Source organism: Fringilla coelebs (genome assembly GCF_963513975.1).
Source record: "Fringilla coelebs genome assembly, chromosome: 13".
Taxonomy (NCBI): domain Eukaryota; kingdom Metazoa; phylum Chordata; class Aves; order Passeriformes; family Fringillidae; genus Fringilla; species Fringilla coelebs.
The window spans coordinates 11,345,779-11,361,054 of record NC_140039.1 but is presented as its reverse complement, the minus strand read 5'-3'; the positions used below and the strand labels follow the sequence as shown (position 1 = coordinate 11,361,054).

Below are 15,276 nucleotides of genomic sequence, written 5' to 3'. Positions count from 1 at the left end.
TTGACATCATAAAAGGGAAAGGAGAGAAGTTGATAATTTTGGAGGAAAAGTCATGATTAGTCAGAATGTGAAACAGGATTGAGGCTTGTTGGTGCTTACTAACACTTTCAAACAGCTGGATATGAACAATCTGGTTCAGAACACTACAGCTCATCTTCTTTAGGAGGTCTGTGCTTATGGTTTTTGAGATGGGAAGCACAGTTTCTGATCTATAGGGAGGTTCCTTTATCAAAATGCAGCGAAGATCAAATATTACAAAATTATGAAATAGCACAAGGGTAAAACAATAAATGATCTAATTATCATGTAGGATTAAAAAAAAAAAGAACATTTATTATCTCATGAAAGGCTTCTACTGACTGTAAAGAGTGCTCCAGGGATAGTCAATGCAGAATTAAGACCCATGTTTTCTCAAATGCAGTATTTAATTTCAAAGGAGACAGAAAAAAAAATATAGATTTTGAAATACCATCTCTTCTTTTTTTGTACTAAACTTGCTGTTTTGATTGAATTTTAGAGGTATCAAAAGAGGAGCTCAGAGCCTGGCCCACATCCAGATGTTAATGTTTAGTCTTCCAAATTCATTTTTTAAATCTGGTAATAACCCAGTTTCATTTCTTAGATTTGTTGCTTCTGCTTCCATATTTGGAATATGGAAATACTCAATCAAATCAAGGAAATGCCAATCTTCAAGCATGCTTGGCTTTTAAATTAGCACTCAAAGTGAGGAATCTACCTAACTGTAGAATGAGAACTAGTTCCAAAAGCAACTGAACAGCTAAAAGAGTAGGTTTGAGTTTGGTGATATAGCTGTAGGTTTCCTTTCCACCTGGAAAATAACTGTAATATTTTTAAAGATCTATCTATCTAAATCTGTAGAAAAATCTGGACTGTTTGTAAAAATACCTCTAGAGGAATTTCAAAGAATTTCATGTAGTCATTTTTTTATGTTGATACATGTTTCTGTAATGAAATTAAGACTTCTCTTTGTGCTGCCAGGGTTTGAGAAAACCAATTCAATCTGTGATACAAGCCCTTGATCCTGCAAGTATTTAAGCTGCTGAGGAATGTTACTCATTTGAACAGTCTCATTAAGCACTTTGTACCATGTTTACAATGTGTTTCAAACATGGTTATACCACAGCTTTAGGACTTGTTCGTGTACTGGTGACTCATGACATGAGTCCTTAATGCATTTCTAAAACAGAACTGTCTCATTACCATATTACAGCCAAAAAATGTGATAAGAACTGGTATCCCTCAAGTGATGGTAAATGTCATTCTCCCACTGAAATTCTACACCTGTACCTCACATTCTGCAGAAGGACAGAGATTCACTAAAGGCTCTGCCTTCAAAAAAAGCCAAACAAACAAACAAAAACCAAAAACCAAACTAAACCAAACCCCAAAACAAACAAACAAACAAACAAAACAAACCAAAAACCAAACAGAAATGAGACCACAAATTTCCCTTTCCCCCCCCTTAAATAAAACTGGAGGGAGCATGTTAATAATTACAATTGAATTTAAAATGTCCCTTGAGCTTACAGTGAGTGGAACCAAAACTGTGACTCTTCAGCACATAAACATCCTGCTGAGAAGAAGGAGGACAGCTTGAAGGCTGGCCTCTGTTTACTGAATTTATTTCCTCTATTTACTTTACTTATTCCAAAGGAATCCAGTAGCAACTCTGTAGAAACCAGTGACCTATGCTTTCGTGTGAGAGAGAAAAGAATCTGGCCAGTTGGACCAAGCTGCTTCCTGCCACTTCACTACCAGTCTTTGGGGGTAAAAGCTGCCTCTACCCACAACACAGAGTGTTGACTCTCTCAGCTCAGCTCAGTTCTTATAGGCTCTGTATCAGGATCAGGGAAAAGAGGGAGAAGGCAGGTGAAAAAGGCTGCTTTGAAGGGAAGTCTGTAATAGCCTTTAAATAATCTCAGAATTTCGGGGTAGGTATTGAATACTGAAGATCATTTGAAGTGTTGATTTTTCTTATATTTTGTCTTGGATGCCTTGAACCTGAGACCTCCCCATAATTCTGCACGATTTTTATACCTTACTGATTGATATCACACCATACAGATTATTAACTTTTGGTAATTACAGCAATATTCATTTGCCCAATAATTTGTTCTTATTGGACAATATTATGCTTCTATCTCTAGAAACATTCCCAATGGAGACCTTTAGTTCTTGAGGATATTTAAAGAGAGGAAGTTTGGAGAGCCACCATGGATGGCAAGGCTGAGGAGAAGAGAAAGCAGCGCCACAGCTTGGCTTTACTGGAGCAAGTGAAGAGCATGAAGGAATCGGCACAGATCATCGACGTGGTGCTGGTTGCAGAAGGCCAGAAGTTCCCCTGCCATAAGGTGGTGCTGGCTGCCTTCAGTGCCTATTTCAGAGCCATGTTCACCTGTGGCCTGGCCGAGTGCTCGCAGAGGGAAGTGGTGCTGCACGAGGTCTCTGCCGAGAGCGTGTCCGTGATCCTGCACTACGTGTACAGCGCCGAGCTGCGCCTCACCAGCCTCAACGTGCAGACTGTCGCCCTGGCTGCCTACTTCATGCAGATGGAAGAGGTTTGCAACATGTGTCAGAAGTACATGATGGACCATATGGACGCTTCCAACTGCGTGGGCATCTATTACTTTGCAAACCACATCGGGGCAGATGATTTATGCGACCAAGCGAGGAAATACACCTATCAGCATTTTGCTGAGGTGAGCTTGCAGGAAGAAATACTCGAGATTGAATTCCAGCAGCTGCTGACTCTCATCAAATCAGATGATCTGAATATTTCCAGGGAGGAGAGCATTCTGGACCTCGTCCTTAGATGGGTCAAGCACAGCAGAGAGTCACGTGCAGAACACCTTGTGGAGCTCCTCAAGCAAGTGAGGCTGGTACTGGTCAGCCCCTCTTTTCTTGTGGAAGCCCGGAAGAGGAACACAATGATTCTGTGCAATTCAGAATGCAATGATATGTTCGAGGAAGCACTGAAAACCATCCAGCTGTCCAGGCACCCTGCCCTCAGCCTGCGATATGGCATGGAGACCACGGATCTCCTGCTCTGCATCGGCAACAACTCCCTCGGCATCAGGTCCAGGCATGGCAGCTATGCAGATGCCAGCTTTTGTTTTGCTCCTGCAACGCGAAAGACCTACTTCATTTCCTCCCCAAAGTATGGAGAGGGCTTGGGATGTGTTTGCACTGGTGTTGTCACTGAGAAAAATGATATCATTGTTGCAGGCGAGGCAAGCGCCGTCAAAATGTCTAGACAAAGGACCAGGAACATTGAAATTTATAGGTGTGTACCCTCTGTCAGAAATCCCCTAATTATTGAAAAATTTTAAATCTAAATAATGTCCCTGGGGACAAAAAAGAAAAAAGACTGTTATACAAAGCATTTTTTACTTGATTTCTTTTTTCTTAGAGATTTTGACTGCTTGGATCAATTTGTCACAACTTATTTTCACAGCTCTGAGATATACATACAGCCAGACTCTTCTGAAAGAATGAGGAGTTAGTTACCCTTGTGGTATCTCTGAGTAAATGAGCTCAGTTTGATCAAGACATGTAGATTTTATATTCTCTTTACCCAAATCTCAGTATTTTCCTTGGATACTTCTTTTCTAGGTCATTAGCAGAGGGAAATGAGCCAAGTGATGATCCAATGAGCCCAGTAAAACAGAGAAAACATGCTTCTCTGTTGATGGTGATGATAATGCTTCATAGATTAAATATAATGATTGATAGCTCAAAAACCTCATTCTGTTTTTACTCATATCCTTTCAGACGCACACATTTTAAAGAAAACCACACATTTCCTAGATTAAAGATCAAATTTTGAAATGGTGACAGCATTTTCAAATGCAAATGCCTAAATTTGAGGGAATTAATTCATAGTGAGGCAGGTGAAGTGGCTTTCTTTTCAGCAGTGTTGAGTTCTCACTGCTCCCACTATTTTCAGCAGAAACTGATTGAGCAGCACACACAGAAATAAGTGTCTTCTTATCTTAATTATGGTAAAATATCTTTGAAAGGACCCCTAGGATTCCTCGTACTAAACATGCTTGATCTTGTAAATATTGGGCTCAATTCTATAACTTCTCTGTGAAGGAGAGAGCTCCTCTTGTCACTGGACTGAGTAAACTGACAACTAAAGGGGGTAACATTTCCAACCAGGCTGATGGGACCTGGGTGAAGCAGGGCATTTACAACTGTGGGTTTTCCTACAGATACCACCAGCGAGGAAACCACTTTTGGCACAGCCTGTGCACCACTCAGCTCCGTGAGCTCTACGCACTGGGCACTGCCCACAACGACCTCTACGTGATAGGAGGGCAAATGAAAGTGAAAAATCAGTATCTGGTCACAAACTGTGTGGAGAAGTATTCCATGGAGCAAGGCACCTGGAGAAGCACAGCCCCCCTGCCAGTGCCACTGGCCTGCCACGGGGTGGTGACAGTGAAGGACAAGCTGTACGTGCTGGGTGGATGGACGCCACAGGTTGAGAATTGTGCCCATTTACTTTGTTTGCTTTGTGCACTAACAGGAACTGTTGTGGAGTTTTACAGAGCTGCTGGCATGGGAAGTCACATCAGTGATAGCAGAAGAATAAGTTGCTCACATTCCTCTGATTAAACATATTCTGTAGGAAAACCAGACAGGGTGAAGAAGAATAATATCCATCTATGCCATCCTCACTGTAAATACCAACTTCAGGAAGGGCAGTTTGTATTCACAGAGATGTGGACAGTGGGTAAGAGTTTAAAAAAACATCTCCTTTGTCATTTTAGGTTCCATCCTTTCTATTCCTTATTCACCATCCTCTTAATTTTTCTAGGTAAAATAAATAATGGCATTTGATCATACAGGGGCCCTTAACTGTGCCCTGTCTTCAAAAAGCAGGTTACACAGGTACACTTCAGGGACAGATTTCTATATGGCATTTAAAGTTCACCTTGATTTCTCAGGAAGCTTTCTTGGTTAACTAAAGTTAATTCATTTGATTTTCATTAAATTACATTTTAAATGAAAAGTCAAAGCATTCTCTGGAAAACAGGGTCCTTTAACCAATTTATTTATTTCTGTTGCATTGCTTGGCCATATAAAGTTTTTACAGGGATTTTCAGCAGGGCCACAGATACACGTTCAGAAGTACAGAGATTATACAGAACAATGCTACAAGGAAGATGGATGTCAAGGGCAGTGCTCACTCTCTCCAGTTGCTCCCAGTGCAAAATATCTTTTTTTAAGAGTCTAGCCCATTTTTATTTATTGCTTGGTGAATTTTAAATTTGAGTGCTCAGAAAAAAGCCCCACATTCACTTGACAATGAAGTGGAGCATCTGTAATGCTCGTTGCAATATGTTCAGACTGTCATCACAACTCAATGGTTTCTGTCCTCTTGAAATAAATTACTGTTTAAAGTATTTAAAAGTGAGATGCATTCAGCTAACAAGACTTCCACCTCTTTGAATATTTTGAGTGTGGGAGTCCCCAGGGAGGCCACAGAAAGATCAGAGTATTTCTGATACAGAAACAACTGTGCAAGGGTATCTCATATGTGAAGAGCTAAAATACGAAAACACTTAATGTAGAAACAATCTGTCTGTAAAAAAAACTTGAACTGAAAGATATGTCATATAACAAAGACAGATGTTGAAGTCAGACAACCAGCTTTGTTAAGCTTTTTTCCAGAACAGATTGTGAGAGGGAAAAGTGGCTTAGAGGCACGAGTCAGAAATATTGAGCCAAGAATATTTTTTTTAAACCCACCTAAAGTGGATACCTGCCTACCAAGACTATCAGTAACAATGCATGGGTGTCTGAGTTTATACAGAAATAGGTTTGAGATGAGCAGATTAACAGCAATTGATCAAAACCTACAGCTTTGAAAGATTCTGGTGTACCTGCACAGACAGAGAATAAATTAGCTAAAGTACTCAAAAAAGTGCTTTAAGACCAGCACTAAGAGTGCTGAATTCTTCTGGTACCATCTATCTTCCCCCTGTCAGATGCAGTGATTGCATATGTGGGGTTACCACAGCTGCACTGGGAAAGCAAATGAGCTGGCCAGGCCAGGGGCTGTCCCTGTGCTGGACGGAGCAGCACTGAATGTTCTGTCAATCCTGAACAATCACTAACAACAGCATTGACAGAGTGCCCTAAATGCATGTGTCCATTACAGGACAGAGAAAAATACCCTTCCCACTCAGGCTTTGTAATTGAAATAAGACAAGACAAAGTCAAGCCAGGACATAAAATAACAGCTTAGGAGGGCGAGGACTTGCTCACTGCAGCGCTGCTCTGCTCAGCGTCGGGCTGGCCCCCTGATGCCAGCGCAGTTAAAACCCAAAGTGACTCCAGCCTTGCTACTGGGGGCTGTTAAAATGGAAGAAACTGTTTGGTGGGGCCGAGAAGAAGATTTCAGACCCCTGAGACACAGAGAAGGGCTGCTGGAAGTTATGTTTTCTGTACACAGAGAGAACAGGGTGCACTCCAAGGAGAATGTTACCACAAAAATGAGGTTGGATGTGAATTTACAGCATGTCAAGTGGTGGCTTCTCCTAAGTACATGTTTAGTCTGTGCTGAAAATACTCATCTTTCAAATACCCCTCTTTCAGTGAATAAATTAGCATTTCACACTTACCACGGAGAAAGAACATGCCCGGGGCACTTACAGGGAATAACCAAGGGGCTTTATATTTACTCTCTAGTTTGCCTCCTACTATCTTATCCACGACATTAGAGTTGGAAAGTCTTTTGGGAAAGAAAAATAACAAGAAAACAAGGACACATGTAACACCATCACAAGTAAGCAAAGTATTTCTCTCCTTCTCACTCTCTCTATGTGAAAACTTTCATCCCAAAATATTTCAGAATCCTCCCTCCACATCCCACTGCTAACATTCAAGGGTGTCATACTCAGAAAACAGCATCTGAATTCCCTGCATTGTATAAGCCAGGCAGAGAAAGGGGAAGAAGATTAGAGAGAACAAGAGGAGTAGGAGTGAGTATGAGTGTTATGGCAGCAAAGATATAGCGAGGGGGTCAGGAGCTTATTATGAAAACTATTGAAGTTACAGCTGTTGAACAACATTACAGTGGTTAGGATGACTAAATGAACATGCAAATGGTTATTAGAATAAGATATGGAAAAATATATTAATATATATAAATATTAATATATAAAAACATGTATATACAAACATATATATATAAATAGATAAATATAAATATAAATATAAATATAAATATATGTTTATCTATAGGACTGAGAAAGGCCAGCAAAGTACCTGACTGAGACTCATGGTACAGTCTGAGTAATAGTGGAAAGAGATTTCAACATTTATCAGGAAAAAAAAGACAGACTGGTTTTCCCTCATTATTAGTAGGACTGCACAGCAGCCTTGTGGAAGGGGGTATGATCTTCCCGAGCTGGGAACCTTAACCCTAACCTAATCCTGAATGTATTGTTAGGACCCAAATTCTTGACTCTGTTGCTGCAGGGAATAGATATCCACTTATTCCTTTCCTTCTGCAGCAGAGTCCCAGCCACCAGCCATGGGTGCTGGTGAACCCTGGGGAGTACAATCCCCCCCAGCTGTAATTGATGTGTTTGTGCTGTTTATCTGCCGAGCTGTCTGCTGTGATTAACTGCCTGCAGGCATGTGTGGAGGGCTCCAAATGTTGTGTTATTACATGGCTGTCATATTTCATGCAGATGGATCTGCCTGACGAGGAGCCGGATCGATTGAGCAGCAGAACGTTTCGCTACGACCCGGGCCAAGACAAATGGGTGGAGAGAGCCCCGATGAAGTTCTCCAAGTACCGCTTCAGCACAGCCGTAGTCAATGGGGAGATTTATGTCTTGGGTAAGAGGAAACAGATTTTTTACAGATAGCACCAGGACTTTTTCTTCTTCACAGCAATTTGCCTTTGTGAAGTGAAATATCTCACCCTTTGTTACGTACTGAAGGGCAAAGTACCTCGTACTAAATGGGGAGTAATGTCTAGAATAACTCCTGCTTGTCTAGGATAACTCCCTAAGCCTCAGAAAAGTATATCTAGTGAGATATTAGGAAGTTCTAAGCTTAGTAATGGAGCTTTGACATTGTGTTTTCAGGCCTACAAGCAGGTATTGTATTTGAAATAATCAGGCATTGTTTTAACCAAAGGTACGTGTGCCTATAGTGGTTGGATGGAAATACTGTCAATATGCTTTTGCTTTTTGTGACTGGTCAAAACACTAACAAAGTCAGTTGTAACATTAAGTTCTTTGTCTGCTGCCTGGGATGTGAGCTGCTGGCATCTTCCCATTGTCATAACCATGTAATGAGAGTGATGCTGGAAAATAAAACAGCTCAAGGCACGTTCCTCAGCAGTCCCGTCCTGTTTGTGATTTGTACATAGATGGTGGCTGGCAATAAATGGGGGAGTATTTTTATAAAGTTATTTGTTCCCCACATTATTTCTTACTTCTGTAATTTATGTGGATTAAAATTACGTGAATGTGTAGTGTGCAACAAAGATAATTTTCTTTGGGGTGTCAGTGTGTGGCATAAATAATAATGAAATTCAAAAGCTGAGTAGAGAAGCCTTGAAGCACCATTTCACAGGTGAGCAGTGAAATGCTAAGGAATATATGCAGCATCCTGAAGGAAATGCATAAGGATAAAGAAAATTTTGATTTCCCAAAACTTATATCATGACTGTCTCCTGACAAAACTCAGTGAATACTTCTCTTCCACCTATCTCAACACAGTGCATTTTTAAAAAATATATAAATATTTCTTTTTGTCAATTTTTGATTGAATCCTTTCAGGTTTTTTGTTTCAAAACAGTACTTTGACCAAAAGTTTTACAATTTGTGCAAATGAGTTCAATAATCTCCTATCTATCCTAAAATCTTTTGCCCCCAAACCTTATTGCATATAGATATATGACTGGAAAGTTCTTGGGGAAGGAAGGAAAAAAACTTCATCCAGTCAATCTACAGGTGGGCTGTAAGTGATTCATGCCCTTCCATGCTCCCATGGTCTCATGGGCAGCTTTAGGTATGAAGAAAGCAGCAATTCTGTCAGCACCTCAGGACATTTCAATCCCCTCTGCTTCAAACTGCTCCTGCTTACAAGCTGATCAAAGTGAACACAAGAGTACAGTGTTATCAGCTAATATACCTCTTCTATTAGGGTGTTCTGGCTTTGTCTGGGTTGTTACACACCAGGGATAAAGCAGTTTGTTCCTGGCTCATAATACAGAAAGGGAGATATGCAGGAAAGGTGTCTTTGAAGCAGAAGAGGAAAGTGGCTTTAATGCTGCATTTGTCTTCCTTTAGAGAAACTTCTTTCTCTTAAGTGATTTGAGAGAGGCCCATAGGCACAACCAGGAGGAAGGGTGAAAGAAGCTCATATGGAAAAGTGAGTTTTGAAAACAGAAAGTTGGGTCGTTATTGTCAAAGGTTAGTGATAGAGAATGTCAGTGTGCTGTTAAATAATGAGAGTGTTGGCTGCCCAGGTTCAAAGGTGCTTTGAGAACATGGAGACTTTGTGCTTTGTAAAAGGTTAAATACATATAATTATTTATACTGACACTGATGCTCTAATGGGGCAGCAGAAGCAGCTGGAATAGCTGGGAAGAGAACAGCAGCATTCATGTGTCTCACTGAGAAGTGCTCCCAGATCAAGACCTCGAGGGCTGTGATGACACAGGGAGTCAGGGAGCAAAGAAAAGCAGCTGCCTTGGGATGCATGTGATAAAACAAATTGACAGTCTTCTTCCCAGCAAGCCTGACACTGGCACAGGGAAAAGGAGTGGCTAATGGGGAAAACTGCATCCATGTTCTTCCCTTAAAATCTCACAAAGCAAGAAGCATAAGTGAGTGATTACCGTAATGAAATGTACAGATTGGATTGAACACATAACACAGCCTTAAATCCAAAAAATGCCTGTTTAAATGGCATTGAGGAAAGTTCATGGTCTCATGGACCTTCAGAAGCATTTTGCTAATTAAAAATATAAAAAGCCTTGGTTTTGTATGTGTAGCAGCCAGTGCTGCAGTATTCAGGGAGGTGAACACTGGCTTGGATTCGTTCTTACCTGCTGGCCAATACCAGTAATTCTCTGTGCGTGGGAGAGAAAACCTTGGCTACAATCTGATCTGCACATGGTTGGTACCAGAGGATTTTGCTCTGTCTCCATCATCTTGCTGGCTCACACACCTTCCCATGGCAGTCTTTATTTGAGCCTATTCCTGAGGGAACCAATGCACTTAATGCTTAGGTGAACAGTTTGCTGCATTAGACCCTTCACTCTTGCCACTCAGTCTAACTAAACATTCACAAAGGCACTGTTTGTTCTCAGTTTTAGCAGTGTAAATCTGGGGTAATGGACAAACTTATGATTTATACCAAGGGTAACTAAGCTCACATGCTGCTCCAAGTAGCAGATTTTTGAGAAAGATTGGGCTATTTTTACCATTACATTTCTGAGCCTGCCTCCCTTCTGATGCTCTGCCCACTCAAGGTGTAACTGCAGCAAGTGCAGACACAGATCAGTCACCATCAGGTAGCAGGAATATCAGTTGCAGAGAAGACATTTTGACCTAGGTCTGGGCTGCTTTCACAACATCCTCATTGCCAGTTTTCACAAAGCTTGTAAGAACTTTAACATCCATGAATCTGCAAAATTTAGTTGAAACTGGCCAACAGGCACAAAAGCTATGTAAGGTAGAGAAAATAATGTAAATGTAGACAGAGACCACACATATAATTGCATAAGTTTTGTTTTCCTGGGAAGTCAAATAACATTACAACTAATTTTTTAATCGAAAGACAAGTCTGAGCCAAAAATGATTGGTCAACAAATTCTGCCTTTGAATATGCTGATTTAAATCCACCTGCAAGAGTATTGGTGGAAACAGATATTTATCTGTTAAAATTAAGAAGACAAAGTGGTTGCTAAATGTTGACTATCACAGTCTGAAAACTCTGTGGAGAGATTAAAGCATTTTCCAAGACCTCTCAAAGTGATGAAGCAATTTCCAGATGAACTCTGGCTGGAAACAGTGATACAGACATGACAGTGGCATCTTACTCTGCAGACACCGCACGTGGCCTCATCTCCAGCTGTAAATTCACACTCACCAACTGTAACTAAACCTCCCAGAGAAAAGCTTCATTCCATGGTTTATCTGTGGTGCCAGGTTCATGTTACCTTGTGAGTTCTCAGGCTGCTGGGCTGTGAGGTGGGTCCAGCTCCCCTTTGTACACAATTGTGATGGTAACTCCAGCTGGGGGAACAGGCAGCTCACGGCATTGAGAGGAAGTGAAAGTGCTCCTAATCTGGCTGATGTGGCACTTGATCATGGAGATGATGTTCAGGAGAGAATGGGGATGGAAAGAATAGAGATTGATAGTGACAGAGCAAAGAATAGCAACTGTCATGAGGGTGGTAAAACCACTGCAGGCTCCCCAAAGCTGTGGATCACCCTGCTTTGTAAGGAGTGTCAGGCACTCTGGGAGTCTAGAAAGATGCTGTCAAGGGTGATTTGTGCAGAAAGACAAATTCTGAAGAGGATCATTGTAGGTGCAGTTTGTGGTCATTGGGAGTGGGGCTGGCCCAGCCCCATCCCAGTGGGCACAGCTGTGAGCAGCAGGTGAGCAGCACTGACAGCAATGAGCCAGGGAGTGCCCAGGGGCACTGAGCAGCCACCAAGGGGAGCAGAGGGCACACAGGGGCACTGCATCAACAGGAGGGGACAAAAGGCTGGGCTGAAGAACAAGAAGGGCAGATGCTTGCAGCCTTCTGAAGTGTCATGATGTTGCTCTGCGTGGGCAGACACCTGAAGCCTCCTGATGAGGTGAGGTGTTACTGTGTATGGGTTGAAGCTTTCTCAAATTGTGTGGGATACTCTGTGTGTTGTGGCTGTCTCAGCTGTGATAGGTCATAAGTTGTTGTCATGTAGTGGCCTCAGAGATGGCTCAGGCATAATGTCTAAACTTTTGTGCTGTAGGTGAGGCAGAGGCTTTTGTTGAGTCTCTGCTATTGATAACCTCCCTAATCCTAATGGGAGCTTCTCATGGTGAAGTGTGCCTGCACAGAACTTGCACATCTAACAGGCTTCTGTGCCTGCACAGAACTTACACATCTAACAGGCTTCTGTGCCTGCACAGAACTTGCACATCTAACAGGCTTCTGTGCAGCCCCAGTCAGGGGACGCTCTGTGAAGGGGCTGTTCAGAAGCATGGAATGGCAGCCCTTGGATTCCCACAGGGATCCCCCACTTCTCCTGCCATTCTTGTTCCTTTTGAGGTGCACATCTCCATGGGCATCCTGCAGCCAGCTAAGGAGATCCACTTGGGGCTGCTGGAGGCAGAGGAAGGAAAGGAGGCAAGGTGGAAACACATAAACACAAGATATCTTCGGTATGCCTGGAGGACCACACCCTGCTTCCCAGGAAAGAAAACAGGAAATAAAGAGAGATTTCTAGCTGACCACACAGTGATGCAGAGACAGAAGATTTCTTTCAAGCAAGTCTTGAAAACAAAGTCCTTAAATGAAGTCAGGTTGTCAGCTCTTTCCAGCAGGATCTCTTGCACAGCTGTTGGCACATTGAGGGACTCTAGAGCACAGATGAACTTTCTCATTGCAGAGAAAGTTGATCCTCTCTAATATCTGTGGTGTATAAATGCAATTTCTATCATAAATATGAAGCAGAAAGAATTGATGGAATATTAGCTTTGAATAAGGTGAAGTAGCAGACTCTTTGATAGACAAGTTTAATTTTTGCTGTCATCCACGTAGGTGTAAATCTGTAGTAAGTAGTCTGCTGATGGCAGTTGTGTTGAGATCACTTTATTCTCACCCAGATCAGAATCTGATGCTTAGCCTTTGAAGTGTTAATTTCTGAAAAGTCCTCTTGGCACAGCACAGAGTATGTAGTCACTGTCCAAAAACCCTTTCCAGACTAATTGCCAGCTCCAGCATGTAAAACCCTAATGACTTAAATGGAATTATTGTAGAGTTCAAGCTGATGGAAGGAAAATGAGAAGTAGATCAGAGTTTTTGGCCTGAGTAATAGCATTGTTCAAGAACCTGTACCGTGTGTCTTAATCAGCAGTCCTGCACCATAATTGTCTTGTTTGTTGTGCGGTGTTCCTAGAGACTCTCCTGCTATTTATACACCATACATAATCCTCATAAGTAAATGAACAGCATTTCCTAAGGCTCAAAATCCTTTCTCCTATTCATCTCTTTTCACTGGTCTCAGCTCTTTCTCTCCATATTTTCCCAGGAGCATAACTATATTTGTTGGAAAGCCCAAGAAAGAGCAGTATTGTGTTCTTAATGACAGAGGCAATTGAGACACTTTTGGAAGAAAACCAGATGGGAGGGCTCTATTTAAGGTCATGCATTTTAATCTCTCACTTTAAATAATATCCTTTCCAGCTACTTCTCTGAAAACTTATCACAGCCAACATACAAATTAGGAAAATTTATCCAGATGAATCCATTTGAATGCCATATTCATTACCTCTGTTAAAACACACTCAGTAGAACTAGTGTCTCTGAAATACAGGTCACTGGTAAAAAAAAGCTGTATCACTATGACAGCTTCAACCATGTGTTGCTTTTATGCTCTATAATTCCTGCTTTATAAATAATAAAATGTATTGAAGGACTTAGATGAGAAATCCTAATAGGGAAGATGCAGGAACCAAAGAATTTTTGTTTATCCTCCTCAGACTGGCATCCTACCTCTTACAATTTGGGTTTTTTCCCCTGGGCTCTTGCTGAAAGCTTCTTTTAGAAGTTTTAAACAGTTAAATGAGGTTCAATTAAATACTGAACGTCTTGATCATAAAATACTTATTTGAATATGTACTTTGGGGTCTCTCTGGAAAAGAAAGTGTGTGTAGGAGGAGCTGGAAGGAAACATTTTAGCTTTCACGCTTGAATATTAACTGTGCATTTGAAAAACACTTTCTTTTAAAATAAACATGTCTATTTATAAATATGTTTTGGACTTCTGACAAGTAGCAGCTTATGGGTCTGATTCTGAGCTTTTGTACCTGTGCAACAGCCTCCAAAGTGTCCATGTGCAGGAAGGAACCAAAATAGGCAGATAAATTGGTCTGATAGATGAGATTGAAACTGCTTTCTACACACTTAAGTATTTTCAAAGGAAGTCAGAAAAGGCATATTATAAGAAAAGGAGCTGTAACTGAAACATTGACCATGCTTAGGAAAGGATTAATCTGGTTTTTCAGCCCTGCTTCTAATCAGTCTTATGCCCTCCTGTCTTCTACAAGCTGCATTACCTCATCTGCTGTGCTCTGGGTTAGCAAAGGATGACAGTGCTTCTTGGTTTCATCCTTGAAAGTGCCAAAAGCCAGGGCTGCTTTATGATTCCCCCATTTCTCTGCCATCCAGCCCTGCTTAGCAGGACTGAGAGAGAAATAGAACTGCTGGGACTCAGCTTGAGTGCTGGTAATGAAGGGAAATGTTACATAAGAGATTAGCACTATTAAATTCATTGTGCATTCCAGAGATCAGTTTAATAATGAACTGCTTTACAGGAGACAAATCTTGGATTTCATTTGCTTGCTGAAGAGTTCCTTTTTTTTTTTTTGGTTTTTTTCACCCATTTCCAAGGTTCCTTTGATAAAAATCCAAAGAGGCACTACTAAGAGCACATATTACTAGCTATTGTGATCTGAGGACTCAGTTATAGGATAAAAAATAACACTGGCAGTACCCTGAGGGCACTAACCACTCTTGATCATCCTGAGCAGCATCACCTGGGGCCTCCCCCACCCCTTCTGCCCATAGCTCCAGGAGCATCAGTAAAACACAGTCCTAATGACCTAAACTCCTGTGCCCTCTTCTGCAGCCTGCCTGAGCTCCCTGAATGTCACCCCCACTTTGTGGAGAGGCTCCTCTAGGAGCAGAGCAAGAGCTCAGTTTTTCAGCTGCTCTATCCAGAGATAAAGACAGTCTTTGTGGTGTTAACTCTAGTTCCCTGTGTCTCCACTTGCATTGGTGATGGTTCCATAAAAGTGAGTGAAGAAGCCAAAGGGACAGGATGATCTGGATTGTTGAGTGATGGAGCACAAAGTGGCCAGAGCTGTCTGACACAGCAAGGGGGTTTTTCTGCCAATTTGAAATCTCAAGTGGTATATACATTATAGGTTATGAATAGCCTGGTTAATGTGAGATTCCTCCACTTGGTTGTAGATGTGAATTCTTTTAAATTTGAGACTTTTTTTTGT

At 41.5% G+C, this 15,276-nt stretch overlaps 1 protein-coding gene across 2 annotated transcripts in view; it reads left to right on the top strand.

The window, feature by feature from the left end:
• Positions 1-2,178: 2,178 nt before the first annotated feature.
• KBTBD12 (kelch repeat and BTB domain containing 12) overlaps positions 2,179-15,276 on the top strand; it is a 29,892-nt gene continuing 16,794 nt past the window's right edge. The window contains exons 1-3 of one of the 2 annotated variants that reach the window (XM_084214704.1): positions 2,179-3,178; positions 4,236-4,506; positions 7,728-7,878. In XM_084214704.1, the coding sequence (XP_084070830.1) occupies positions 2,235-3,178; positions 4,236-4,506; positions 7,728-7,878 (1,366 nt within the window). In that variant the 5' untranslated portion in view covers positions 2,179-2,234. Of the gene's footprint in view, positions 3,305-4,235; positions 4,507-7,727; positions 7,879-15,276 lie in introns of both variants that reach the window. The other variant, XM_084214703.1, reaches the window with a different exon arrangement.